Source organism: Microchirus variegatus (genome assembly GCF_963457635.1).
Source record: "Microchirus variegatus genome assembly, chromosome: 1".
Lineage (NCBI taxonomy): Eukaryota > Metazoa > Chordata > Actinopteri > Pleuronectiformes > Soleidae > Microchirus > Microchirus variegatus.
The window spans coordinates 15,696,131-15,721,881 of NC_139802.1; the positions used below are offsets into that span (position 1 = coordinate 15,696,131).

The 25,751-nt window shown below is 39.7% G+C and overlaps 3 protein-coding genes across 5 annotated transcripts; 1 reads left to right on the forward strand and 2 right to left on the reverse strand.

Annotated features, from left to right (window-relative positions):
- Positions 1 to 308: 308 nt before the first annotated feature.
- On the reverse strand, positions 309 to 8,627 carry LOC310936888 (V-type proton ATPase subunit C 1-A-like). 2 transcript variants are annotated; one of them, XM_083901046.1, is made up of 13 exons: positions 8,490 to 8,627; positions 7,046 to 7,207; positions 6,443 to 6,510; positions 5,085 to 5,170; positions 4,454 to 4,548; positions 4,136 to 4,227; positions 3,571 to 3,669; positions 3,386 to 3,454; positions 3,129 to 3,221; positions 2,621 to 2,714; positions 2,110 to 2,207; positions 1,890 to 2,016; positions 309 to 899 (listed from the first exon to the last, which is right to left on the reverse strand). In XM_083901046.1, the coding sequence occupies exons 2-13, from the start codon at positions 7,175 to 7,177 to the stop codon at positions 801 to 803; spliced, it is 1,152 nt and encodes a 383-aa protein (XP_083757172.1). In that variant the 5' UTR covers positions 7,178 to 7,207; positions 8,490 to 8,627; the 3' UTR covers positions 309 to 800. The 2 variants fall into 2 exon arrangements, with proteins under 2 accessions (XP_083757172.1, XP_083757173.1); XM_083901047.1 differs by having other exon boundaries at positions 7,046 to 7,179; positions 8,490 to 8,586.
- A 5,149-nt stretch (positions 8,628 to 13,776) lies between these two features.
- Positions 13,777 to 20,933, forward strand: LOC310936973 (antizyme inhibitor 1-like). Its single transcript, XM_083901148.1, has 12 exons — positions 13,777 to 13,970; positions 15,353 to 15,475; positions 15,860 to 16,070; positions 16,421 to 16,594; positions 16,883 to 17,055; positions 17,221 to 17,355; positions 17,548 to 17,629; positions 17,758 to 17,832; positions 18,144 to 18,309; positions 18,475 to 18,590; positions 19,459 to 19,676; positions 19,801 to 20,933. The coding sequence occupies exons 3-12, from the start codon at positions 15,969 to 15,971 to the stop codon at positions 19,913 to 19,915; spliced, it is 1,356 nt and encodes a 451-aa protein (XP_083757274.1). The 5' UTR covers positions 13,777 to 13,970; positions 15,353 to 15,475; positions 15,860 to 15,968; the 3' UTR covers positions 19,916 to 20,933.
- A 301-nt stretch (positions 20,934 to 21,234) lies between these two features.
- On the reverse strand, positions 21,235 to 24,382 carry LOC310934870 (Krueppel-like factor 10). 2 transcript variants are annotated; one of them, XM_083898670.1, is made up of 4 exons: positions 24,281 to 24,382; positions 23,609 to 23,827; positions 22,638 to 23,523; positions 21,235 to 21,830 (listed from the first exon to the last, which is right to left on the reverse strand). In XM_083898670.1, the coding sequence occupies exons 1-4, from the start codon at positions 24,287 to 24,289 to the stop codon at positions 21,577 to 21,579; spliced, it is 1,368 nt and encodes a 455-aa protein (XP_083754796.1). In that variant the 5' UTR covers positions 24,290 to 24,382; the 3' UTR covers positions 21,235 to 21,576. The 2 variants fall into 2 exon arrangements, with proteins under 2 accessions (XP_083754796.1, XP_083754795.1); XM_083898669.1 differs by having other exon boundaries at positions 23,919 to 24,368.
- Between the last annotated feature and the right edge of the window lie 1,369 nt (positions 24,383 to 25,751).

Here is a 25,751-nt window from a genome sequence, read left to right on the forward strand (position 1 = left end):
ACCAATGATCATGGGTCATCACGAGGATTCACAGACTCTTTTTTAACCACACAGACAAACAGACTCCATATGTTATTGCTCTCACATGAACTAAAATCCACACTTCTCAGATAAGGAAAAATCCTAAATACACAGGTTTACACACACAATATATAATCATTAAGAAAGGTGACACCGACCATGAAAATCCTAGGAATGTGAGCGCCAAGTCGTACGAATGTTTCCCTTTCTTTATCAGTTCACAAATGAGCACATTAGATATTTGATATATTCATCTATCATTTTTATTCAATCAATGTCTCGCACAATTCTCAGATATAGATCTCTTTCTGACAGCAAATATACACAACATGACAACACGCACAGGTAAAACATCTTTGTGTCACAATATCAGAAACACACAGACTTCTTCTTTGCCACAGGTACAGTGATAAAACAAACACCAGAAGATACAGAAGACGTCGCCAACAACACACACACACACACACACAGAACACGTGGAATGACACAGTAAATATACAACTCTCCTGTATGATTTCCTTTTTTTTAAAGCGATATTCACATAAATACACACATAATTGTGTGGCTTGTAAAGAAAAACATGTTGTAAACAAATACAATATTTTTTTAAAAGTAGTCGTCTTCTTTTTTTTTGTCCCTTGATTCTGGTAGAAGCTCGTCACCATGAGGAATGAACATGCAGCAATTGTCGTTCAAGCAACAAGAGACAGTGAGGAGGAGGCAAACAGCAGAGGGCAGTGTGAGGAGAGGGAGAGAGAGAGGGGAAAGGGGGGAGAGTTTTAAACTTTGAAGTCCAGCAGGTTGCAGTCGATCTTGTAGTACACATAAGGATAATACTCCTGCTGGCTCAGGTTCAAGCCTGGGATGTCCATCGCAGACTGAAAAGGCAACCACAGGAAAAGAGTAAAGTTAATATCACATAAAATCAGTTGGTGAGGGATAGGATTTCAAGCCTCCTTAGTTTCAGTTACTAGTTCAGAGTTCCTACCCATTTTCCATTTCAAAATTCCATACTTTTCCAGACTCAAATTCACAGACTTCTTGGGGGACATTTCAGTCAATATTAAACACCTGAATACCAGTTGTTAGATGCTTATTATGTAAATAAATGGTTTTTAAATCCACAAATTTTTCATGAAGCCAGCCCTTGGAAAACGTGCACTGACCCATGACACTGTCGCTGCCGACAATCGGTGGCTGGCTCGACGACACGTATGGAAAATAATAAATGAGAATCGCAGTCAGTTACAGTAACCACGCGACACCATTCTACAGCCAGCTTGATTAGTTTCATATCATCTACAGGTAGGCTATGTTGCGTTAGTAACTTGTTTTGATTTATTTATATTAATATATTTAATTTCAGAAAGTGAGATTATAGTCTGGAAACAAAATTTTTCCATACTTTTTTCCATACTTATCCAGACCTGGAAATTACTCTAATTAAATTCCATAATTTTCCATGCTGCGTAAAACCCTGCATGTTTGACCAAACACATCAGAGCAGACGTGGCAAAACATCATGACCAAAGTGCATTGGCTAGTGGCTTTTCTTATTTATTCATTCACACTGTGAGTCCAGGAGGGCTGAGGCAAGTTCAGGATTTGGTGCCCACTTCTCACATTTCCAGTTAGACTTTAAGTGTATGACACAAATGGAAAATAGAAGACTTTGACACCAGAAGCCACAAACATTGTCCGTTGAAGTGAAACTACCAAACGTCAAATTTTCCAAGACCGTCCAACACTGGACACTCAGGGCCATTAAAAATAGACATAAAATTATTTTGTGGGCTGGATATAATTGTATCTCGGGCCAGATGTGGTTTTGCCATGTCTGCAGTGTGGTAAAGAGCAGAGTCACTCACATCAATGATGGCTGCTGCACTGCTGTCCAGATGCTTGTACAGATCGTTGAGCACCTCTCTCAGCTTCTTCATGGTTTTCTTGCTTGGCTGCAGCAGCATTGCCTGAAAGTTCACCGGCAGCCCGTATCTGCACAAACACCACAGTTTCATCAACTTAACAACTCATATTTGTGCAGTTACAAACATGGCTGCTACAGAGTGTGTCGTCTGCTTGCTGTACCTTAAAACCGACTCCACGAAGACTCTCAGGGCCTTAATGTGGATCCAGGCGATGAAGGCTTCACTGAAGTTCACTTTCAGCCATCGAACAAGTGGCCCCTGCATAGAGGAAGTGTAACCGAGTCTTGAAAGTCCATTCTTTTACAGTGAGTATCTGTCAGCGATCTGGCAGTTGCTGCGCAACCTTGAATTAATTTGCAACCAGTGAGTGCCTCGAATGTTTGCTGCTTAAAAACACTTGCAGGCAGAAGACAGGGCCATATTTATGCAGCACATGGTGAGTGGGACACATATTTACTGCAGTGGATATGTGTGACTAGAACATATTTACAATGCACTAAAAAGGAAACAAACTAAAGTATACCCCAGGAAATTGGAAGCCAGATTGTACAGTGGATACCGGGATAAACTTGCTTGTAGGGCTCTTAGTATGAGCTCCTGGTTAATAACAAAGTCTTAACAATGGTAACACAAATCACACAACAACAAACAACAGTGTGCATATCACTTACAAACTGCTTCTTCTTATCTGTGCAGAGCCGTGTTATCTCCTCTTTGTCTGCCTTCAACTCCTCTTCATTGTACTGGAAATCTCTCACTGTAAACCTATAAATAAGATGATTTCATTTAAAGTTTTATTGACATTGCTGTGCAACAACCCCAACAACATTATATACATTCATTCACACACCCTACCTACATTTATAGGATATAGGATACAGAAATGACAGAATATTAAATGAATAATTAATTAATTAATTAATTAATTAATTATATATAATTAATTATTAAATGAATAAATGAACATCAATATACAGTATTCTACATGAAATTGCATATAATCTTCCAGTGTCATTGCATCAAGTCTAATCAAGTCTGACCACAGTGAGGAGAGGAAGGAAATCAGTTTATCATCGACACTTCTGTTTTCATATGTAGCTTATTTTCTTTTTTTAAATCTTAACATGCATTTCTTCCGTTTCGCTTGTGTCATTGTAAAGTCTGTGTGACAGTTCTTACTTGTTCTCTCTGGCTTTGTGTTTGAAGTCATCGATCGCTTTCCTAAACAGAGTGACGCTAAACAGGCCGCTGTCATTGTCTTCAAATAGCAGACTGGGTGAAAACAGAGGCACTTATTACAAAGCTGTAAACGATGCTGTTATTATGACTCATGACACAAGAACTTTACAAAATCACGTGGGACAAATGGTGAGTAAAATTAATAAATGCTATGACCGTCTCTGATCAAATATTTTAGATAAGATGACACTGCTCACTGTGAGGATCGAGGCACCACCATCTCAGCGAGTGATTCGTATGTTTTCTGCCAGTCAGTGTAGCCCGTCCTGAGAAAACAGGGTGAATAGTTTTTCACCCAAAAATAAGACAGTGGCATGTTTTCAATACTCTTACCTTAACTAAAACCTAAGATACTCTGGTTGACTGGTGAAGAACTACTCACTTTGGAACAACTGCCAGCAGAGTGATGAGGTACTCAGAGTCGAGCACAAAGTCTTCCTTTTTAACTATGTCGGCCAGGCTCCTGGTCAGAAGACTCCCCCTAGTGGCACAAAGCAGTGGTACAAAAATATGGACATTACGTGTTTTTTGTTTTCAGTTTATGGATGTGATGTTGTCACATGAGCACTTTTCCTTAGAAGAGAGAAAAATATATGACATGCTACACCTCATCTCATGTGTTGCTGTGTCTAATGAAGACAATTAAGCATTACAAAGTTAAAAAAAAAAAAAATCCTTAAATAATTGATTGTTTCCTTAAATAATTGATTGTTTTTATTTCATTTTGGTGGCTTTGCTTCTACCTCTGAGCACTGTAACAATATTTTTTTAATTTGTCAGAGTAATGCTTTATACCAGAGCTTTGGAGGCAACTATGTGTGCTGCCTGCAAAAGCTGCTGAAGGGGACCGGGGTCAATGCATTGCGGTCTTTTCCAATTAGTCAGTCGCTCATAATTATTTTGCGATGGCCACATTAAAATTGTTTGGCATAAATGCATTTACTTACGCATTCTTCCTCTCCAAGTTCTGCAGGTTTCCCTTCAGGTTGTTATAAGCAGATGCTCTTGTCTTCAGGTCGTTGTCAATCTGGCTTACTTGCTGTAAAAGATTAAAAATAAAGGCTGAGATGATTTACAACTGAACTAGAAAGAAACATCAACTGTGACATGGATGAATGAGAATCTACATGGATACAGTTACTGCCATTGAGCTACATACAAGTAAAATAGCAGATAGGTCAATAAAAGGAGGTAACTTTACATGAGTATCTTATGAATTATTCTATTTATTGATAAAAGGTTTGTGATCAACTGTCCAGACTAACCTTTGAGATGATTTCAGAGATATTCTTAAGTGACTGTTTGATGGGATATTTCGCCATGTCCCACTGAAATCTTGTGATGTAGGTGACGAGATCGACTGAATTAGACAGCACAAAAATTTCCTCGTTATTTTCTGCCTTTTATGACAATATAGCAAGATTTTTAAAACGTAGCTTTGCTTTCAAATAAAAATAAAGATGGTTTAATTTATATTATGAAATATATTATATCTTAATCAACTCAAATGGTGACTAGTAATGCAAGGTAATATTTTATTTGTGAGGATTGTCATTCACATAAATATATGCCACTAATACAGTACAACAGACAAAGAAGGTTGGTTTGTGCTTTTGAAAGCATCAATTCAAATTAAAAATATACAACTTCAACAAATCAAATCATTGTGTGACCCTGTGCGGAAATCTCTGAGAAAGATGAGGAAAGATATTGGGAAAGAAATGGACAAACAAACTGGAATTGTTGACAGAATTCAGATCAATGTCAGTGTTCCTACAGTTGTCTTCTCCTCAGAGTATACCATGTTAGATACTGCATTGCATCTTAATATCATGACTTTAGACTTTGCATTCAAATCAAGTTTTTGGCAGTTAGGTACTGTAACCACAACTGTACCTCCATTGGCCAACAGGTTCTCCTGTACTTTGTCTCGACTGTCCTCCAGCACGTCGGCCATGTACTGAGCAACCTTCCTCACCACACTGTGAACAGCCAGGAGACATCAAAACACACCGTGCCAACACAAACTGTGCGCGTACAAAGCCAGAGTAAACCACACATTCACCTCACACATGCTGACATGAGCGTCATCCTCCGTATTTTGCGCAAACATACACACGCACATCAGAAAGTTTCACATAGTCCTGTTAAGGGGATTTCCTGACAAGGCAATTTATAACATGGTCAACTTTCAGAGCTTAACATTTTTGGCCACACTGTACAGGGAAAACATCAAAGAGGAGCTGTGTCTACGGGCAAAATACATCAGTGGCTTCCAAACGCCAGGTCATGACCCTTGGAGGATCACAAGACACTGTGATGGAGTTAAAATAATTTTCACAAATCAAATACAATTTTAAAACAATTACAAAATCTCTTTAGCCATCACTTCCACAAAACCACTGGAAATACTGCAACATGTTCGTTGTTTTTTTTTTGTTTTTTTTTTTTTTAACAGGGACAACTTTCTCAATAGTTATGGAACTCGTGAAACTGCTAAAATGTATTGGACCAAAAAGGTTGAAACATACAGTACATCTGCCATTCTAGTTGGTAAAGATAAAAAAAAAAAAAAACTTAACATAACAAAACCAACCTTAACTATGATATTAATTTTACTCCTAAGAAAAATACTTGTAATAAAGCATACATGTTTTATTTATCTAAATACAAATATGCAGCACCACTGAGCCCAAAATGAATTTCCATTAGGTGACAATAAAATATTTTGTATTGTTCATATAATTACAAATGAAAATAACCAATGATTTGGAGTTTTAATGGTATATCCCTTTCCATATTTGTTGCTGAAATGTACTCTGACTCTTGCCCAACAAATGAAACTGCGCTGCAAAGCTTTCCCACAGTCTGGGAAATATCAACAAAGGAGACAGAGCAGTGATGGCTGTGTGTGAGTTTTGGAAGTCAGGTTTTCAAAAGACTATAAACGACAGCGAAACATAAGTCACATAAGTCACATAAGTCATCGGGTATAAATATGACTAAAGAAAGAGCTGCTGGTGTGTCACCCAACTGTAACTTGCCAAATTTAGACCGCAAGGCTTGCAAGCCTCGTGTCCCTGTGAAATTCCTCATTGTTGCAAAGTAAGAGCTTATGGAGTGGTAAACCAGCTACATCAGTGAGTCTGTACAGGTTAGGAGAAACATTTTCCTTAATTTACACGAGTAGAAAAACTCCATAAAGTAACAATGTAAGCACTGAAGTTGAAATTAGAATGCTGCAGGAAGCATACCTTTCAACAAAGGAGTCTAATTTGGCCAGTTCATCTGAGAGTCCAACCAAGACATCCAGTGTTCCAACCTGTGTGGACACAGGAAGCAGCAATTAAAACATCAATGTGTTTTATGACTTTTGAGTCTCATGTCCTCAGATCTGGGTCAGTGGGGTTGTGTTTAAACAGCGACATCTGGGGTTCAGTCTGCCTGCAGCGACATCCCGGGGGCCCTATGGGCTTCGGATGGCGCCTCTTTGTGCAGACTCATTCATGCATTGCTAACAGTTAGAGGAGAAAACTCTAGTCCCATGTGGCCACAGGTTTTCCTCACCTTCAGCAGAGAGAGGAACCAGACAAGCTGAACTGTTCTGTGGATGAAACCTTCACCTAACCAACGTGGCAACATGCAGGCAACAGATATGTGTGCAGGCTGTTCCCGTACACACAATCAGCTTATTCTCGACAGTGGATATACAAGGTGAGTGACATTGGTATTAGACAACATCTGAAACTGTTGTATAACTTTTTTAGGTAGGAAATGTAAAAACATTGCAAAGTTATAGCTGTGTACCCGTGAAGAAGTATAAGAAACAATAAAGTAGAAAAAAGCCCAGTGCTTACTTTGAGGTCTGGTATGTTGAACTTGTGGTTGGTGGAGAGATTGTTGGTGCGTGTGGTGGCTGCCATCATTTTGTCCCATGTTTGCTGGCAGGTCTTCTCTCCAGGGGCAGAAATCAACCAAAACTCAGACATGGCTACAAAATGGACGCAGTCAGAAAAAATCTGAGGAAAAAAGACACACAAAATAATGTCATTATAAAAGAACTAAGCAACAATTTGTGTGCCAATATGGAGCTGATGTACAGATGTAAAAAGGAATAGCCTAAAGCCCAAAGATGCTCTTGCCTTTATACAATCCATGAGATATCCCAGTAAATCAGCAATATGAAAGAGAAAGAAATAAAAAAAAATAACTGTAGTTAGTTGTAGGCGACTGGACTAGCTTGAGTTGAAGGTGTTTCTCCTCTCGTCCAAGAGGCTTCTTCAGGTCTGACTAAAACTGGTGGAAAAACAGGTATTTATCCTCTCAAACCTGTCTATACATTGCTATACGGCTCTGTTTGTGCCTCGGGATTTTGTCCTTAGGATGAGTACGTTTGTTGAAGATCCTCCCGAGTTTCTCACATGCAGCAATAATGGAATATCAATGTTATAACAGTCTGTCTATTGGATGTTTTCTTTCTTGTCAGTTGTCTAATTTTTGACTTTTTGATGAAGGCCCAGTTTTAAGTGCTCCCCTGATGTGTCTCTGACCCTTTGTGTTTCCCTTCATTGCTGTGCTGTGGGACTCGGGTAAAGCCAACAACCTGAAACTGGGTCAGAGATGTGACCGATCTGCATTGCTCAACTTGATGCCTGACATGTTTTAGTCTGAGAGGATAAATACCTGTTTTTTCCACCAGTTAGTCAGAACAGAAAATGCCTCTTGGGTGAGAGGTGAATAAGAGGAGTCTTCAGCTTAACCCAAGCAAATCCAGTCACAACTAACTACAGAAGCGGACTATGACCTGGATTAATGAAAACCGTCACATACTCCGTTTTTTAAAGGTGAAATCATTGATTATTTCACATTTAAAGCTTTTTAATGCATCAGTTATATGGTTTGACTCCGAAAAGGTCAGTATTTTATTTTATTTCATCAGAGAAACCAAAACACAAAAGTACTGTGAATATATTCACTGTTTTTAGCTAAAAATGGTATGTTCGAGAACTACGTGTAATAGAAAACACACTAAACAAGCTAATTAAAGCAATGCTACAACAACAACAGAAGCTTAGTCTGGGTTTTGAATGACAAACCCTGCCTTTTTTTTAATAACAGCCATATTTGAGTCCTTAGCTTCGAAATGCATTAAAGAAGATTGAATGACGCGGTGTGCCACAAAACTAAGATGCTTAAGGTCAAGCAACATCCAGTAGGGGGTTAGCCACCGCTAGCCACTTAGCTTTGCTCACAACAACAGCATCAGCAACATTAACGCGACTGTGTGACGATTTCACTCACATGTGTATTAAAATGTAGCCGTCACCGGTTAAAATTCTGCGTTCCGTGGTGTTTTAAGCCTTGGTAAATGTCATAGTTGCCATTCAATACAAGTTCGTGAGGTCTCCTGACAGCAGCGTCACAGTCAGCTGACCTGCCAGAGGAACCGGAAGACTTCTCTTTCTCTCTCTTTACCCTCTGCTCATAGTCGGCAGCGAACACAGCTGGTTAACAGGGTGTACTGCAGCCACGTCAAATCATATTATTTTCTTCATGCGTCGTCAGTGCATAAAGAGAGGAAATATTAAGTGGATCTTTCATGAAAGACAAAAATGAAGTTTTCCACCCTTTCTGTAAAAAATGAAAAAAATACTACATTTATAAGAATAAATAAAAAACTTTTAAGCAACAAAGTAATAGTAATAAGAATAACATACCCATCAGCCACTTTATTAGGTACATAACACATTAAACTGGCAGTAGTGACACCAGGTGTGGTCTTCGGCTGCTTTCTACACACCTTGGATGTGGAGGCGTTATTTTCATTTCAAACCTCTCTGGTCATTCTCCTTTGGCATTAACAATGCGTTTTGCCCAGTGAACTAGGCTCTCTCACTGTCTACTTTATCCTCCACAAACAAAGACAAACAACCATTCACCCTCACATTCACACCTACAGTCAATTTGGAGTGTCCAATTAACCTTTGGACTGTGGGAGGAAACTAGAGTACACTCCGGGATTGAAACCTGTGACCTTCTTCCTGCTTTGAGGCAACAGTAAAAGCCATTATCCCGCCGTGTATTCTGTGCAGTGTTTAAAGTTACTTAAATAATCTATCTTCCCCATTCTGTTGCTCAATTTGAAACTCAGCAAGTCATCTTGACCGTGTCACTGTGCCTAGATGTTCTGAGATCTTGCATATGTGATTGGCTGATCAGATATTTTTGTTAACAAAGAGTTGAATGTAATGTAATGTATACACCTGCAAAAATAAGATATCAAATTTATATTGAGATCAAAAAATACCCATCAAATAACAGCCAAATGTGTTAGTGTTAGTGTTTACCGTGAAATTAATTATACATAAACAAAAACACTTATGATTGGTGGATGTTCAAGTATGGATCTCCGGTAGTTGACATCATACAACCATGGTGGCAGAAGCACAGTGAAGTCCCTGGGTTCTCAGCTCTTGACAGATTCAGTTTATAGGTCCTGATTCGTTTGAGGAATGGTTTTGATAAAATGATACCAAAGGGAAATCATTCTCTGAGCAAAGAGAGTTGTTTACAGTTGTTATCTTGAACATCAGGGTTATTTTTGACACAGTCATGAAATTTGGTTTAAAAAAAACAAAAAACATTTAGGTGAATGTTTTTTCAATTATTATCTTGACATGGAACTTGAACAGATTTCCTGAATTGCTTGACCTCCACCTTCACAGACTTGAGCCTCAGTCAACATTCCAAAAGCATTATGACATTTTTTAGAGAAGGAGCCATGACAATCCTGGATGCCCTGTCAGCAGCCTTTGAGACTTTGGAGTTACTAAATTTGGAAAAGCCAGGTCAGATTTCCTGACTTTGGGTGTCTCCTGTGTGGAATATGAGGAAAACACCCCCAAAGGAACATGTTTATAGTCCAGTGGGCCTGGGGTTCATTGTTTGGTACACAATGCTTGGTCTGCCTGGAGCCAACCCTCGACATCAAACAGCAGGTTGAGTTTGCCCATGGCTGGCCAGAGGCCAGTCTGCAGGGATCTTATCAGAACACACACACACTCTACAATTAATCAGTCTGCAGAGAGCACAAGCTACTGCTGCTGAAAGTCTGCTTTATAATCGCTTCGGGTTCAGTATCAAACAAAAATGTTGCTCTAACAAGAAATGGGAATGAATGGAGAAAAGAAATTATAGGTTCAATGATGTTCAGTCTCACTCATACGGCACTGGGTCCTTGCATGCGTTCCTGAAGCACTCAACAAACATTAACTGTTGTAATGCACACTCCACCACTACGTCACCTATGTAATCTCTAAACCAGGGCTGTCGAACCAGTTAAATAAAAGCATAATTGTTTTACATATAATGAAGTCTCTTTATACAAAACGTGAAATTTCTTAAGAAAAATAAATGCAATTTCAATAATATTATTCCTAAATTTACCATTTACACATGTGCATTACAATGTACATATCAGAGTGGCTATGGAGTATCTGGAACCAAAAAATACAGTATTTTACATTATGGTTTGATTATAATCATAATGACATTTTAATCCTGCGGGCTGGATTGGACCCTCTGATGGGCCAGGTCTGGCCCACGGGCCCTATGTTTGACACCCTAGCCTAAATACTATCTGGTGTGTGTGTGTGTGGAGTGTTGAAATACAGGATTTGTGCCTGATTGACACATCAAACATGATTAAAGTCTTAAGAAACAACTTTAATAGTGTCAAAATAACAATCAGCCATGTAATCACGTGTAGAGACCTCAACTGCTCACACAGAGTAATGAAAATAACTTCATGAATTATTCTGCTGGAAGGAAATGAGGGTGAAATGTGCATCATTTTTTAGGCTGTGTTATTGTTGAACCATCAAGGTATATCTTGCTGTGTCTCTCCACCAATTTGATACCATTGTTGAAAATGACATGTTGTGGGAAAGCCCAGAGATAAAGACAGTTCCTCTCAGCTGGCATTACCGTATGTTCTTTGGCACAAATAAAAGTTCTGAATGGTTTGAGAAAAAAAAGAAAAGAAAATTGAAATTGTGCCAACAAGTCAATTGTAAGTCTTGCTTCAAAACAAAAAGTGAGTCATTTCTGTAAATGTAAAATCTCAATCTGTGACAAAGTGACCCATTTGTGTAAAAGCTGCAGTAGGCAGAATCACTAGATCAATCGCTGTTTGTTGAGTCTCATCTCTTGATGATCGTGGACAGACACATTTTCTCAAATCAGATCGGTCATCACCCAAAAATATCTGAACTCCCACTTTGAAGCCTCCAGCATCAAGTTTTAGTTGGAGCCATGATGACCCTTGGAAATTTGGAGAGTGGGCTGTGGGTCTGGTATTGATGTTCCACAAAAGGAATGTCGCGTTGAATGTTGTATGACAGATGTGGTTTGTCACTGGGATTCCTCTTTTGGTATGTTTGTTATATTCCTACAGGCAGCTGCTTTGTACTGTCCTGCTTAACATTCAGATCAGCGTGAGGAAACGTTGGTTTGGAGTTTCTTCCTTTCACTCGGCAACATTCTTTGGCAGAAAGAGCTGTGACTTAACAACACTTACAGTGCTCGAGTCTTGTAGCAATTCACGGTTGGATATCAGATACTAATTCAAATGTAGAGGGTTAGTCATTTTATTTTTATTTTAGGGTTACAATGTTGTTTTTTCCTCTTCATTTCAGACTTGTGGTCTGTTAGGATACGTGGACGTAAGGTTTCTGTGCTGATGTAATCTCTTTGCAATGTTTGCAAATAAGAATTCCTGCTGCACAATGCAGCCACTGGAGTATTTGCCCTGACAGTGGGTGGTACACATGTTTCACTGTCGCATACCCAGTGGCTGCGATGGCCATTATGATCCAAACAATGGAAATTAAACACTGTGCCTCACTGGAAGTCACTTTAGATGCTATGTGTGATTAGACTTATATATAAATATAGGCTCATTTAATGTCGGAGACAAAAGGCACAAAACACGGAACAGCTTTTGTGTTGTGGTCCGAGGCAAAGACGCAGCTTCTCGAGCCTGTACAATGAACTCTGAGCAATAGTTTCATTGGTGAAATAAATGTTGCAATTGTTTATTTTTCCCCCAATGAGCATCCAATGCTTATCTAATACTAGGTTAATATTTGGTTAATGGTGCATTATGTAATAAATCTAAAGCAACTGGCCATAAAATCCTCCTAATATGTCACAGAGACTCAGGAATAATGTTCATATAACAAACTGAACTCACCAACAACAACAGTACAGCCAAAATATTTGCATTACAAAATCATTTGCAGGCTGCAAATCATGTTTATGTTTTGAAATCATGTTTTGGCATGTGGCGCCACCTACCGCCGTCTACCCATCATTGCAGTCAGTAGAGTCTCAGCTGCAGAGCAACCACGGGTTGCCAGTTACGTCAGAAAACGAAACCTAAAAGACCTCAGAATTTTGAATTGTAGTATTGAAATTAAATGAAATGTAGTAATTGAAATGTAGTAACTGTTTTTGGCCACATTCTTACATATGGCACCTTTAATGTATAATCACCATGGTCACAGGGAAAACTTTTCCTTTCTGTTGGGCTGTCACAAGCTTTCCTTGACACCCTCCTCTCCTCCTCCTCTGTTGAGGAGGGAGACATGCAAATGTATCTCCCTGGAAAAAAACACAAAAACACACACACTCTGCCCCAGACGTTGCACTTTCAGAGGAAGGCACAACTCGTCAAAGTCACAACAGCAAATGCAAATGCAAGGACAGGAAAAACAACAACAATCTGAGCTTGAACTTCTAGACAAACTGCATTCATCCGTCTGTCGACATTCATGGGACACATGTTTTGCATCTGCTGATTTTTGACTTCAAGAGAATTCTGTCACCTTAATTGGACAGGATTTCATCCTCATTACTAAGTCTTAGGAAACAAATTGATGACCTAACACAGGTAATTTTGAGAAATTTGACTTGGGCCTATTTAATGTTTTTAAGGATATACTGTATGGACTATGATATAATGTATTTGATTTTAGTCAACCATTGTGTGGTTTTATTGGATAAGATGCAGTTTATGTACAAAATATAGTAACATAATAGTATTTTTTTTTTTTGTCTTTTTAAAATGGATATGTGATAGAAAATAAAACTTTCAGTCAAAAACAACATCAACAATACTACTAATAAGATGAATAAATAATCTGAAAATTATATATTTTACGACCATTGTTACAATACAATTTCGATGTTTAGTATATTTACTATTGTCGCTTTTATTTTATTTGCTAAAAACGAGATATATATTTTTAAACATTATTTCTCTGGTCATCCGAGGTTTCACAGCTTTAAACTCCAACCACGTCCGATCAAAGCTTCCAAATTAAAGCACAACTAAAAGTAGGAAAACGATATTTTATTCACATTTTTCCTTATCAATGCGTGTTTTAATACTTAGAATGCGTTGCCGTATGTACGTAATTGTGGCTTTTATTTTGAAAGTCTAATCGGATGTTAACTGTTTAACGCCAGTGTGCTTCACACTCCGTGTTCCTAGACGTAGGTCTCTTGCTGATTACGTGCCCGCTCCGTGTAATGCTCCACTGTTAGCACTCGTTCGTACAATCAAAATATTGAACAACGAACGGCTACCTTTTCCCCCACCGTCACCTCTTCCACGTCTATGGCAGTCACATTTTTCTCCCTTTGTAAACCCATCACTCTTTAAAAATTCCGCCTAAAAAGAAAAAGCGTTCTATCCCCTCTTTTGGGTTTTCAGCAGACGTAAGTATTGTTAGCTAACCGCGCTGTTAGCTCGCTAATTAGCATGTTGTTGTATTGACCGGGTAACGTAGTCAGAGTCGTATGGTGATTGTGATTAAATGGAAGGTGGCGTTAAAGTTCAGTGGTAATGTTGTTGAAATATAAGGTATACAATGACGTGTGCTGGTTAAGAGGCTTTCTAACGCTAATGTGTATCAATGAAAGGAAACGATCTGACCACAGTGGTTCGCTGGGTAACTTGAGTCGGACATGTTGAATGTGGTTGTGATTGTGTCGCATTTAGAGCTGCAACTCACGATTATTTTTAATTATCCATTATTTGTGTCTATTATTGGACCGTTTGTTTGGTCTGTAAAATGTCAGAAACTGTTGGAAAATGTCGGTTGGTGTTTCTTAAACATGGAAATGATGATGTTCTCGGATGCCTTGTTTTGTCCTCAGACAGTTTTCTGTTTGAATGATTTCGTTGTCGTTGGAGACATTAATCCAGTAAATATTCACATTAGGTGAAAATATATGTAAGCTTGTTTTAATTACTTATTAATCATTATTATCAAAAACGATATGATATAATATTGTAGGATTTTGCGATTAATATAAAAATATACATGATTAGGAATGTGGCGTGTTGGTGTCTTTCTGCTTTGCGTTCCCTGATAACATAGTCCCTATAGACTGTGTCGCCTATGCAGACACCAAAAAACCTGAAATGCATTATTTACACTCCAGTAACAAACTCCCCAGTAACAAACTCCCCTAACATCCTTTAATTCCTGGAGAGTTTGAATGAATTCAAACCACTGTAAACGAGTACAGATTTGTATGCACTTGTATAACCGGTTGTTCCCTGCACCTTGCCATATGTAGAAAATGATCTAAAAAAAAATACTATTCAGTAGTTGGGCAATATGATCTTAACATTATATCACAATAATCTGTCATGATATTGCAGTTACAGATATTTCTGGAAGGATGTATACTGTAATTTACATTAATTGTATGTTCATGATGCAAAAATTAAACATATTACTAAAAAGAACCCGCAGAAATAACTCATTTGATATTAAGTGATGAGCCAAATGAAATCGATTGGAGGGCTACATGTGGCCTGCAGGTCACGAGTTTGAGACCTCTGATCTACAGTGTTACAGTGTTATACCAATATCAAGCATCTTGTTGATATTGCACATGCTGATAATGGACTGACTGTATGTTTTAAATACATTGTGCAGCCCTGACAGATTTGATAGTACAGTGTACTGTATAAATGGCAGATAGGAGCCTGTGTCAGTGACAAGCAGTTGCTGCCTCTCTTTGCTACAGTTGTCTCTTTTGTCAGCTACTGATTCCAGTATGCCCTGTCCCCATTTGTCCCATTGCAGGTGTACAATAACTATCCAGAGGATTTAGGGGCAGCTCTATACCGAGAGCCATTTGACTTCAACGCCGAGCCACCTTGGGATCCTAGCTGATAGTGGACAAGTTCATCCCGGGACTTAATCCATGTGAGTAAATCAGATGTGAACTGAATAATTAATCTGTCTTTCTTTGTGTACGGTGTGCATTTTCAAAGCAGAGACAGGAAATCTTTAAAGAAATTATAGAAAGAAAGAAAAATCATTTGTTTTGTGTGTATAAGTAAGTCACTTTTTCTAGATGAACTATAAAGGATAATTTTAGATCCAACATCTCAGATCTATTTCCAGCACCTCTTTTGAAATAAAAGGACACTGTCTTTGTTCTGTGTTGACATTCTGCATTAGTTTTTCCATTTCAATTTCCCTTTACTGGATTGAAATGGTTTGAAAGCATTAAAAATCCAAATATGACCAAATTGTTTTGTATATTGAAATCCATGACTTATGCTCTCTTTTTTTCTTATTGTACAGTTTTTTGCAAGAGTCTAGGACCCCAGGGGCTCGGGAGCTCGCGAGCAAGACTACTTCAGATTAGACACATTCTTTATGCCTGTCGGATTAGAGGAAAACGGTTGAGAGGATGAAAGGCATCGCCGATGAACCGCAGTATTCTGTTGGCCTGCTGGAGGGAGGCATGGCCCTCTGTGACATCATTGACAACCACATTTATGAACAAACCCTGGTACGGAATCTCACTGGACACTGACTCCTAGATTTTTACTTTAAGAACTATAGTACTAGGATCTAAATATTTACTGCTGGTTATTGTAAAAGTTTTTCCTCTGAGGTGTAAGATCTTGGGAAAATTATGTAAATGATGACTGCGGTGGAAACACCCATCAGTTCTGCAATAGTCCCTAGTTCTTAATACTATTACCTGCGATGTAGATGCGCCTAATGCATTATGATTTTTGTTTTTCAAACATAGCATTGTTGTCTATATGAGATAATGTTATTTCTGATTTGTTTTGCAAAAACTTTCAGTGTACGTGTTTTCCTGTTCGTCAACATGTACTCTTCCTTCTTCCTCAGTCTGAGAAGAACGCGTTCTTTGTGGCAGACCTGGGAGTCGTAATGAGGCAGCATGTTCGCTGGCGAACACTCATGGCCCAAATTCGACCCTACTATACTGTCAGAAGCAACAGCAGTCCAGCTGTTATTGAAGTTCTTGCTGCTCTTGGCACTGGATTCATATGCACCAACAAGGTACTATACTTACATCATGTCACGGGCTGCTACATTTTGATAATGACTAATACGCTTACTGTATGTGGAATATTACACAACTCTTGGTCCTCAAGCTGTAAAGACATCATAGAGGCACCACCAAGTGGTCAGTGTATGTCAGTGCTGACTTTTTAAATACTGCAAGTCATGTGATTTGTTTAAGGTCAGCCATAGAGGATTGATGTGGTATGATGAAATATCTGTTGACTAGGCCACATGCTATGTGTTAATGGAACATAACCGTGTCTTTGTCTCTTTGTGTGTTAGTCTGAAGTTGAGCTGGTGCAGAGTCATGGTATTCCCTCTGAAGATATCATCTACAGTGGTGTCTGCAAACAGGTCTCCCACATTAAATATGCTGCTAAGAATGGTATTGACCTCCTGGTGTGTGATAATGAAGCGGAGCTGTCCAAGATTTCTCGCTGTCACCCCAATGCCAAGTAGGTGCCTATTTGTATTTTTTAACATTCTTTCCTAATTTACTGTGTTACTAGTTATTTCTTACTGTTCATGATTAAACATGTCACTTTTCATTATGGGCAACAACAAGGCTTTTGTCATCTAAAGATGTAAAAGTGTTCTTCATTTCATGTGTGTTGTTTCAGGCTGCTGCTGCAGGTGTCCACAGAGGCATGTAGCCCAGACAACGAGATAAGCATGTCATTTGGCTGTTCCCTGAAGGACTGCAGGCATCTACTAGAAAGAGCTAAGGAACTGGGTGTGCAGGTTGTGGGAGTCAGGTGAGAGTCACCCACCTACTACGTAAATACTTTTTAATACTTTGTTTTCTCTGTTTATGTTAATGTGTACGTTTTCTATACTTATAATATGTGTGGTGGCTGAAAGAAACACACTATTACTGCTACTACTTTATAACCGTAAGAAATGTTTTAAGGTGTTCAATTATGCTCAAAACCTGTACTCCACCACAGGTCTCACATTTCCAACTTCTGTGAGGATGACCAGGTGTATCTCCATGCCATCTCAGATGCCCGGTGTGTCTTTGATATGGGAGTAAGTAATGTATATAAAACATTACTTACCATCACACATCAACAAGGCTTTGACGGCTGTGATCACTTCAGAAACACTGAAAATCACTTGTGCTTGGTAATACATTTACACACTTCTGTCTACCACAGGAGGAAATTGGCTTCAACATGAAAATACTGGACATTGGAGGAGGATTCAGTGGCTCTGAGACTCAGCTGGAGTTGGTCAGTGTCTTTAAACCTGCACTTAACATGATCGAATAAAGACATACTATGCACTGGTGGTGTAACCTTTAAAAACAACTAATAGAAAACAGTTCCATGATGTTTGAGAGAGGATTTACTGTATATAATTCACACAGTTTTTGTACACTTTATCATTTAATACATTTTTATTTTTATTTTCAAAATGTACTCTGTCTTATATGATATTATTTTGCCACTGCAAAAAACAATGTTATTAATCATAATGTATTGATTTTTAAGGCTCTACCTACTTAGGTTCTTACTTTTTACCCCTGTCATCCTTTTTGCAGATCAATAGTGCCGTCATGTCGATGGTAGACCTATACTTTCCTCTTTCTACTGGGGTTTCCATCATTGCAGAGCCTGGCAGTTTCTTCGTCTCATCTGCTTTCACCCTGGCTGTTAACATTATCTCCAAGGAGGTGGTTGCTCGAGATCACCACGGCCAGGAGAATGGTAAGGGGCTTAATGCTCACATCCATTTATTCAAAAATTACAAGGAGTATAACCAATTCATCCCTACTGCTCTGCCAAAAAGACCTAATTAAATATGTGAATCACACAAACAAAATAAATAAAGCTATGTCACTCATAGATTTTGTGCTCAATCTGTCTGAACAGATGATCCGTCTCCCGACAATGAGCCCGAGTTTCAGTACTCCATGAATGAGGGAGTGTATGGATCATTTGCCAGCAAACTCTCTGACACATCGATTGCTGCTCCATCTCTTCACATGGTGAGTCTTACTCATTTTCTGGGTTACTACATGCGTGTAGCCTTTATTCATACAGGGTAATCACATGACACGTGACTAATAATGACAGTGAAAGCATACTTACTCAAAAATAAGAAACTTCCATCAATCCAACCTCAGTCCTAATACATTTTTTTAAAGTCACCCAGTGTCTCAGTTACACTGGTGAAAATTTCTAAAGTCACAGCCTCTGTGATTTTTACTCAGTGTAGGTGTGGCAGTGGCTCGTACATCACTTCTGATTGGAAATTAGAATTTTTTTTCCTAGATTTACTTACAGACTCCTATGACCTTTTCCTGGGGTTCAAAAAACCAATTAACACCCACTAAAACTGGCTTATGTCTGCAATGGGAGTGGTTAAAATAAGCATTCAGTCCCAGGTTGACTGTGCAATAGATGTGGGTTTTTAAATGCTCTGGCTCCGATCAGCAGTAATGTGAACATGACACCAGGGTGAATGTGCTAAATTCATCCTCTACTTCCATGTTTTTGCAGTCCAGTCGCAGAGGCCGCACCTTTTCCAGCAGAGATACAAAAATCATTAAGTTTGAAAGAGGGCCTTAAGTATAAGATATAAAAATGTTATTGCTATGATGTTGACAGTGCTCTCTTCTGTTGTGTGTCGTGCTTCTGCTCTGGACCATTGGTTGTTTACAGATGGTTTGTGTTATCAAATATAACTCACCAGAAAGGAGTCGGTGGCCTTTCTTTAGTCTTTCTTTAATATCTATAATCTCATTCTTATCTTGTTTTTTTCCTGTATAAAGTTTGCCGGTTGTAGATCCTAAACCCCATCTCACCTTTGTTTAGTTTTACTGAACAAAGATGATCTCTGTTCTGTGTTGTCAGAACGCATCCCTTGATGCGCCAGTGTTCAGCAGCAGCCTGTGGGGTCCCTCTGGAGATGACCTGGACCAAGTAGTGGAGCACTGTTTGTTACCCGAGCTCAACATTGGAGACTGGCTCATGTTCACCCATGCTGGGGCCTACAGTCTGGGTCAGCCACTATGCACTGCCACTGACGCACCCCCACCCCCTGTATATCATGTCATCTCTTCGAGAGACTGGTAAGAACAGGTGATAGTCAAATGTTTTTTAAACTGGACTGTATTGCAGATTTTTAAAGAATCTTTTGAGTGTTTTGTGGTCATGTCATGTGCCTTTAACTCAACTTTATTTCCGTTCCAAAAGGTTTGAAATGCAGGACACTGGTGTCATCCATGAGGCAACACTGAAGAACTTCTCCTTGGTCCCTTATTTCCTCAATTCCTGCCTAACAGGGGCTGCTCTCTCTGTCCCAGCTTAGCGCTCAAAAGGCCAGGAAGTCTTCGACACCTCCTTCACTGGTTGCTGCTGCTTGCTTAGTCTTGTCTATATTCCACTGGGATGAACTGAAATCACAGTGCAGATAGTTTCATGTGGCTAATTTACTGTGTATCACGATTAGACCTGGAAATCCCAACAAGGTGCTGATTATTGTACAACAAAATGGATGACTCCAAAAAGACAAATGCATTCTTCCCTTTGCTTTGGCTTTAGGCATCCCATGCAGCTACAGTTTACACTCGTACATCAGACATATAAAGAGTATAAATAATTCTATGTGACAAATGTGTTACCTGTGTCTCCTTTTGCTGCTGCCAATCTTGTTAAGTAAGACACAGTATGTATCCCTGAGTGGAGCCGCGTATTTAAGTAGGAACATTCATGAGCCCCTGTGGGCTTTTTGAAGAAGTGTTTTTATGACTTAAATTGGTTGTATAGTATTTTGTGTGATAAAATCTTGACTTCCTTATGACAATTTAAAATATGTTATCCTTCTCAGTGTTTTAAACTGAAGGCTTGCAGCACTACGTTGCTGCACATGTGAACATTTAGCAGTTTGATTAGCTTGGCAGGGTCACCGTGAAAACTGCCAATGTAGAAATGATGGATTCTGTCTCCTCCGGTGTTTGGAAAACTAATGGCTCAGTGTTGACCAGTAAACTGGTGACTTTAGTGTTTGTTTTCAGCAGGTTATAGGAGGTCTTATTCAACAGCATGTGCTACAGATGGAAAAAGGCAAGTGATCAAGGATAACTAATCAGCTGATGTGGAAAGGGTTTTGTTCAAAGAATATCACAATTTGTTAAAAAAAAAAAAAAAAAAGAAATATCAGTTGTATTTGTTAAAAAAAACAAACATTTTTTTTGACTCTTCAAGTGAATGTTACTTAAGTGTGAACCATATCTGTGAATTTGTCTTCCAAACTGTATAAAGCATGATAAATTATCAGGCAGTTGCCTGTTAACATGTAACTGTGCTTGTCGACGTGAACAGTAATAAACACCTCACTGACTGGACTGTGAATCAGTCTATGTGTTCTTGGTGTCTTAAAGGAATAATACATGTCATGTACGTAGTGATTTGTTTTGATGAGCTATAGTTAACGCTTTCAAACCTATTTGGAGGTCTTAAGTTACAGGTCCAACACACTGACAATTTCCTTGTTCAGATAATGATGCAGATATTAAATCACTTGAATTTGAATTGTATGAGCAGCACAAAGAAATGTGGATTGAATGATGACTGACAAAAAACACCTGTGTTTAAGTTTAATAAAAAGAAGTCTAATTTACCCTCCCTAATAAAAGATGTGTGCAAAAAGTTTAACAATTACATTCCCATTAGGCACAAAAAAAAACATGCAACATTCTTTGGTCAAATATCACTGAAAGGTAAACATACAGTAGTACACTTGGTGTGATTAGCAAAAGTGAAAAAACAATCAGCAGCATATTAAATATATGTGACAGTAAAGGTGTCATTTCTCAGCTACAATACAAAAGCTCTCTGTCAAATGTAAATAGCCCATTAACCTGAGCAGCAAAAACTTAATGATTTTTAGGTTTTGAGCAGTGATGTGCAAGTGTTCAGGTGAATCAAAACAAAGTTTTTAACACATTCAGTTCTACAGTTTCACTGTCTTTACTTGGTTGTAGTGTTTAGAAGAGTGAGGTCGGCAGCCTGGGTGACCCCTAATGTCCAGCAGGGCGTCTTCCTCGTTGTTAGGTGTCTTCGGGCGTGCTTAGCCAGGTGGTCACTGCGCATGAAGCTGGTTAGGCACAAGGGGCAGACAAATTTCTTCTCTCCCGTATGGGTACGTCGGTGGCGAGACAGCTCATCAGAGCGAGAGAATCGTCTCTCGCAGCCCTCCCACTTGCATTTGAAGGGCTTCTCACCTGAAGCAAAAATGTTTTGAGATTTGTTAATACATGACCTGTATACAAGATCCAAATGATGAACGGTGATTTGGTTAAATGGTTACAACATCTATACTTTCATGGCACAACCGAGCAGTTCAGTGCAGTTCAGCTTGCCACAATATGGTTTGGACATCATTACAGCATGACACTGCAGCCCAACGATAAATTCAGCAAAGACACGGAACACGACGTAGTAAACACTGCTGCGTGATGACATTATTTGTTGGAAAAGAAACTCAAAAGGCCTTAAATTCCATGCTGTGATTCACAATATGTCAAAAAAAATTGCATTTTTTTGTTTCCCCCCTTCCATTCCAGTTGTTGTCTGAAAGAGAAAATTCACAATAACTTTTTGTCTTTCAGTCGTTGTTTTAGTATGTGTGTCTAAATTCTATAATTTGTCTGCTAAATACTCCTGGCAACTTCTGCAGACACCTACTGTAGAACATCCCTGCATGTTTGGCTGAGCCTTTTACACCTGACTCATTCTTTCCATGCCCACATATTTGTAGAGGTCCGCAATGACACAAAGTTCATCATCTGCACTTTTCCATGGTGGTCTAAGCACGTACACAAGCTTCAGTTTAAGTCTGTGTGGGCCATATGCACTGGTTATGCAAGGAGGTCTACCTCAAGGAGACCCTCAATTTAGTGTGAATGAAACCGCAGGCATGGATGGCCACAGCTTTTTCAGTCAAAATGTAAATAATTGAGAAATGTGCCAAACCAAACTGTTCTGCTTGGTGAAAATAGGACATTCAAATACAGCATCCAGACTCTTACCTGTGTGTGTCCTCATGTGAGCCTTGAGGTGGGAGCTCTTGAAGTAGGTCTTGATACAGTCCTCGTGGAGACAAACGTGATTGCGTATACGGGACAACTCAGGCTGCAGCTGGCTTTGTCTTTGCTCCAGCACGGTGCGACCAGGTGCAGGCGCGATGACTGGTAACTTGTTGGTGCTCTGCGTTACCAGCGAAGGCTGAACATATATCGTAGGAACAGCTGACTGAGGGACGAGGAGCATTAGGGGACTTTGTGCGACCTGGTGCCCAAAGAGAAAGACCTGGGTAGAAGAAGTTGCTTGGGGTTGTGGATTCAGTAGTGTTTGTTTTTGGGTAATTGGTGAGTGTTGCTTTGGACTCTCAGTGGCTGTGACGTGCTTTTGTACAACACTGGTGGAAAGAGAAGAGACAGGAAGGATCTGGCAGTAGACAGGCACATGAGAGACTCCATTAATACAAGGAGTGACAATGGAGACACATGGAGGGGTGTTTGATTTATCACTTGGACCTGAAAGGCTCCTCTGTGTCTTACTGTCCTTCACCAAATTTGCAGTCAAAGGCTTTTGTGGTGTGATGGCTCTAGAGTCAGAATCTCTGTGGTTCAGTCCATCTTCTAAGTCTAAATCCTCTCTAGAGTCATTTATGTGAACTTGACAGAGTCTGTCTTCAGTTGACACAGGCTGGACACTGGAGCAGCACTGCTGACCATCCGCAGTGTGGCGGATCACACTAGTGCACTGGTACCTCTGCTCGGACGCTGCAGCGTGTGTTCGCAGATCGGCGTCTTGTGTTTGACTTCCAGTGTCTGCAGGTAGATGAACGCTTGTCGCTGCTGCAGGCGGATGTGTGGCCTCGCAGTGAGGTGGGCTGTACGGTGGTGTCATACACTGGAGGACAGAAAGCTTATCGTTTGAACTCAAAATTAAGTAAAATGCTAGGACATCATCGTCATAAATCATATGGGTCATTTACCAATGTGGAGTCCTGTAGCGTGACAGATCCTGGTGAGGCACAGTCATCTCCTGAGCAGTCCGACGATGGAGTCAGGGGTCTCACTTGCCTCAGCCCGAAGCTCCTTGTTTTCCAGTGTTTTGTCATGGACATCAGGGCCTCCACAGCGTCCATGTCCTCTCCAACCATAGAGGCAGGCTGGAGGTTCCTCTGGAGCTCCTCAGTGTCCATGTTGTCACTCTGGTACAAGAGCAGAAATCAGAACAACACCTATATAATTGTTGTCTCTGTGCTGGATTTGAGCTTTTAGACATTGTGATGTGTGGCATACATGTTTTAAATGGACCGTTGCCATGTCCCAGCAGTATATGTATGCAGAGGAGCATGTGGAATGAGCATGATCAGCTCTGCTCTGCACTGGAGCCCTTTCACCTACTTCCACTGGGGGATAAAATCACCAGCTGTGCTGCTTACACAAACAGTCACACAACCCCTCCCTGCCCTGACCTAATCACCACCACACAGTATAGCTATCATCATACTCACAATATATCCCTGGAGGAGGCTTCAGTAATCATAAAAAGGCTTGACAGTCATTAAAAATGAACATTAATTAACATCAAAGTTATGTTCTGCTGCCTCCAGGAAGGAGAAGAGACGTTTATTTTGTTGAAAGGAAAAAATGTTACTCACATATGTCATGGGACCAGGACCGTCCGGGGTTTAACTCGTCAGCCCTCAGGTTTGTTTGTGAGCACTTGAAACCGAAGCCGTGTTTGCAGCTTCTTCTTCTTCTTCCTGCCCACATCCTAATGTTCCCCCATTCATCGTTTCAAAATGCGGTGGGGGAAAAGAGGGGCGGGGCTTAGCGCGCCGCCCAATGCCGCGCAAAGGTGTGTTCGAGAGCTGACCAATGAGAGAGCGAGTCGCTGCGTGATCGAGGGCTGACAGGAACGTGGAAGCGGCGTGGTACACAAGCATGGATGTATTACATGGATGTATTATAAGATCTGGATAGAGCACCGCCCCCCTGCGACTTCAAGACAATTTTGTCGTGGTGGCCACTCTGGGTACTGCAACAAAAAATACTCATGGGGCCCAAAAAGCAATTTTTCTATTGCCTACAATAGTAAAAGAGACGTATGTAAAAGTGTCCACAGGACACATCGAAACATGGACACAGGCTTTTATAGATCTTTATATTCTATATTTTTAATTCATGGAGTTTCATATTTGAAAAAATATTCAGAAAGGCCATAAAAGGCCCAGAAACATATTACTTCCCAGAGTGACGTCACAGCTGTGTACGAGTGTGCATGTGGCTCCACAATAACATTAAAATTATGACCACTGAGCTACCATGGCTCAATCCTAGCTCCTCACCTTTTTAATACTTAAGGATTTGTATCAATACTTGTATCATCTACTTTAAGACTTTTACTTAAGTAGTATTATTTTTAAAAAGTGACTTCAACTTTTACCAAAATCAATTTCTGGTAAGATAATTGTACTTTTACTCAAGTATCCCTTTTAGGTACGAACCCTCATGTGGAGTTTATAGCAGTAGAAGATGGATGGATGTTTCAGCCAGAATGTGCAAACCAGCTCAATTTTTATGATATAAATGAAGAAGAGCGACATCCTTTGGTATGCAAAGGCAGGAAATTGGCAAAGGAATGGTTCAGCAGATGAGTCCTTGTTAATTAAATCACTTGACGACAGGAATGATGTGATTTTAGTGTTTTTATAATTTCTTGTGAACATGAAAATACATGAACTGGCTCCAGGTGTCTGGTCCGCTTCAATTTGAATTCAACTAATTTCTCAAGCCTCTTGTACTTGGTGAGAGATAGAGGTCAGTCAGCAATGGACAGCCTGGGGCTGCCCTGAGGATTAACCAAGTGTCAGCCGTCTAGACCTTCCTGCACAGCACAGAGAGCAAGAACAAAAGCCTGGCTGCAGACACACAATGGAAAAACAAACACACCGAGATGCACAAAACGCTTTGGCTGTGTGTCTGGCACTGCTGGATGTTCCTCAAAAGCATATCCAGGAATGAGACGAGCACAAGAGACAAAATAAATAGCCACAAATGTTTCATTCATTCCTTCAAAATCTTTATGAATGTTTCTATCTTAACAGTTGTGACCACTAGAGACAATAA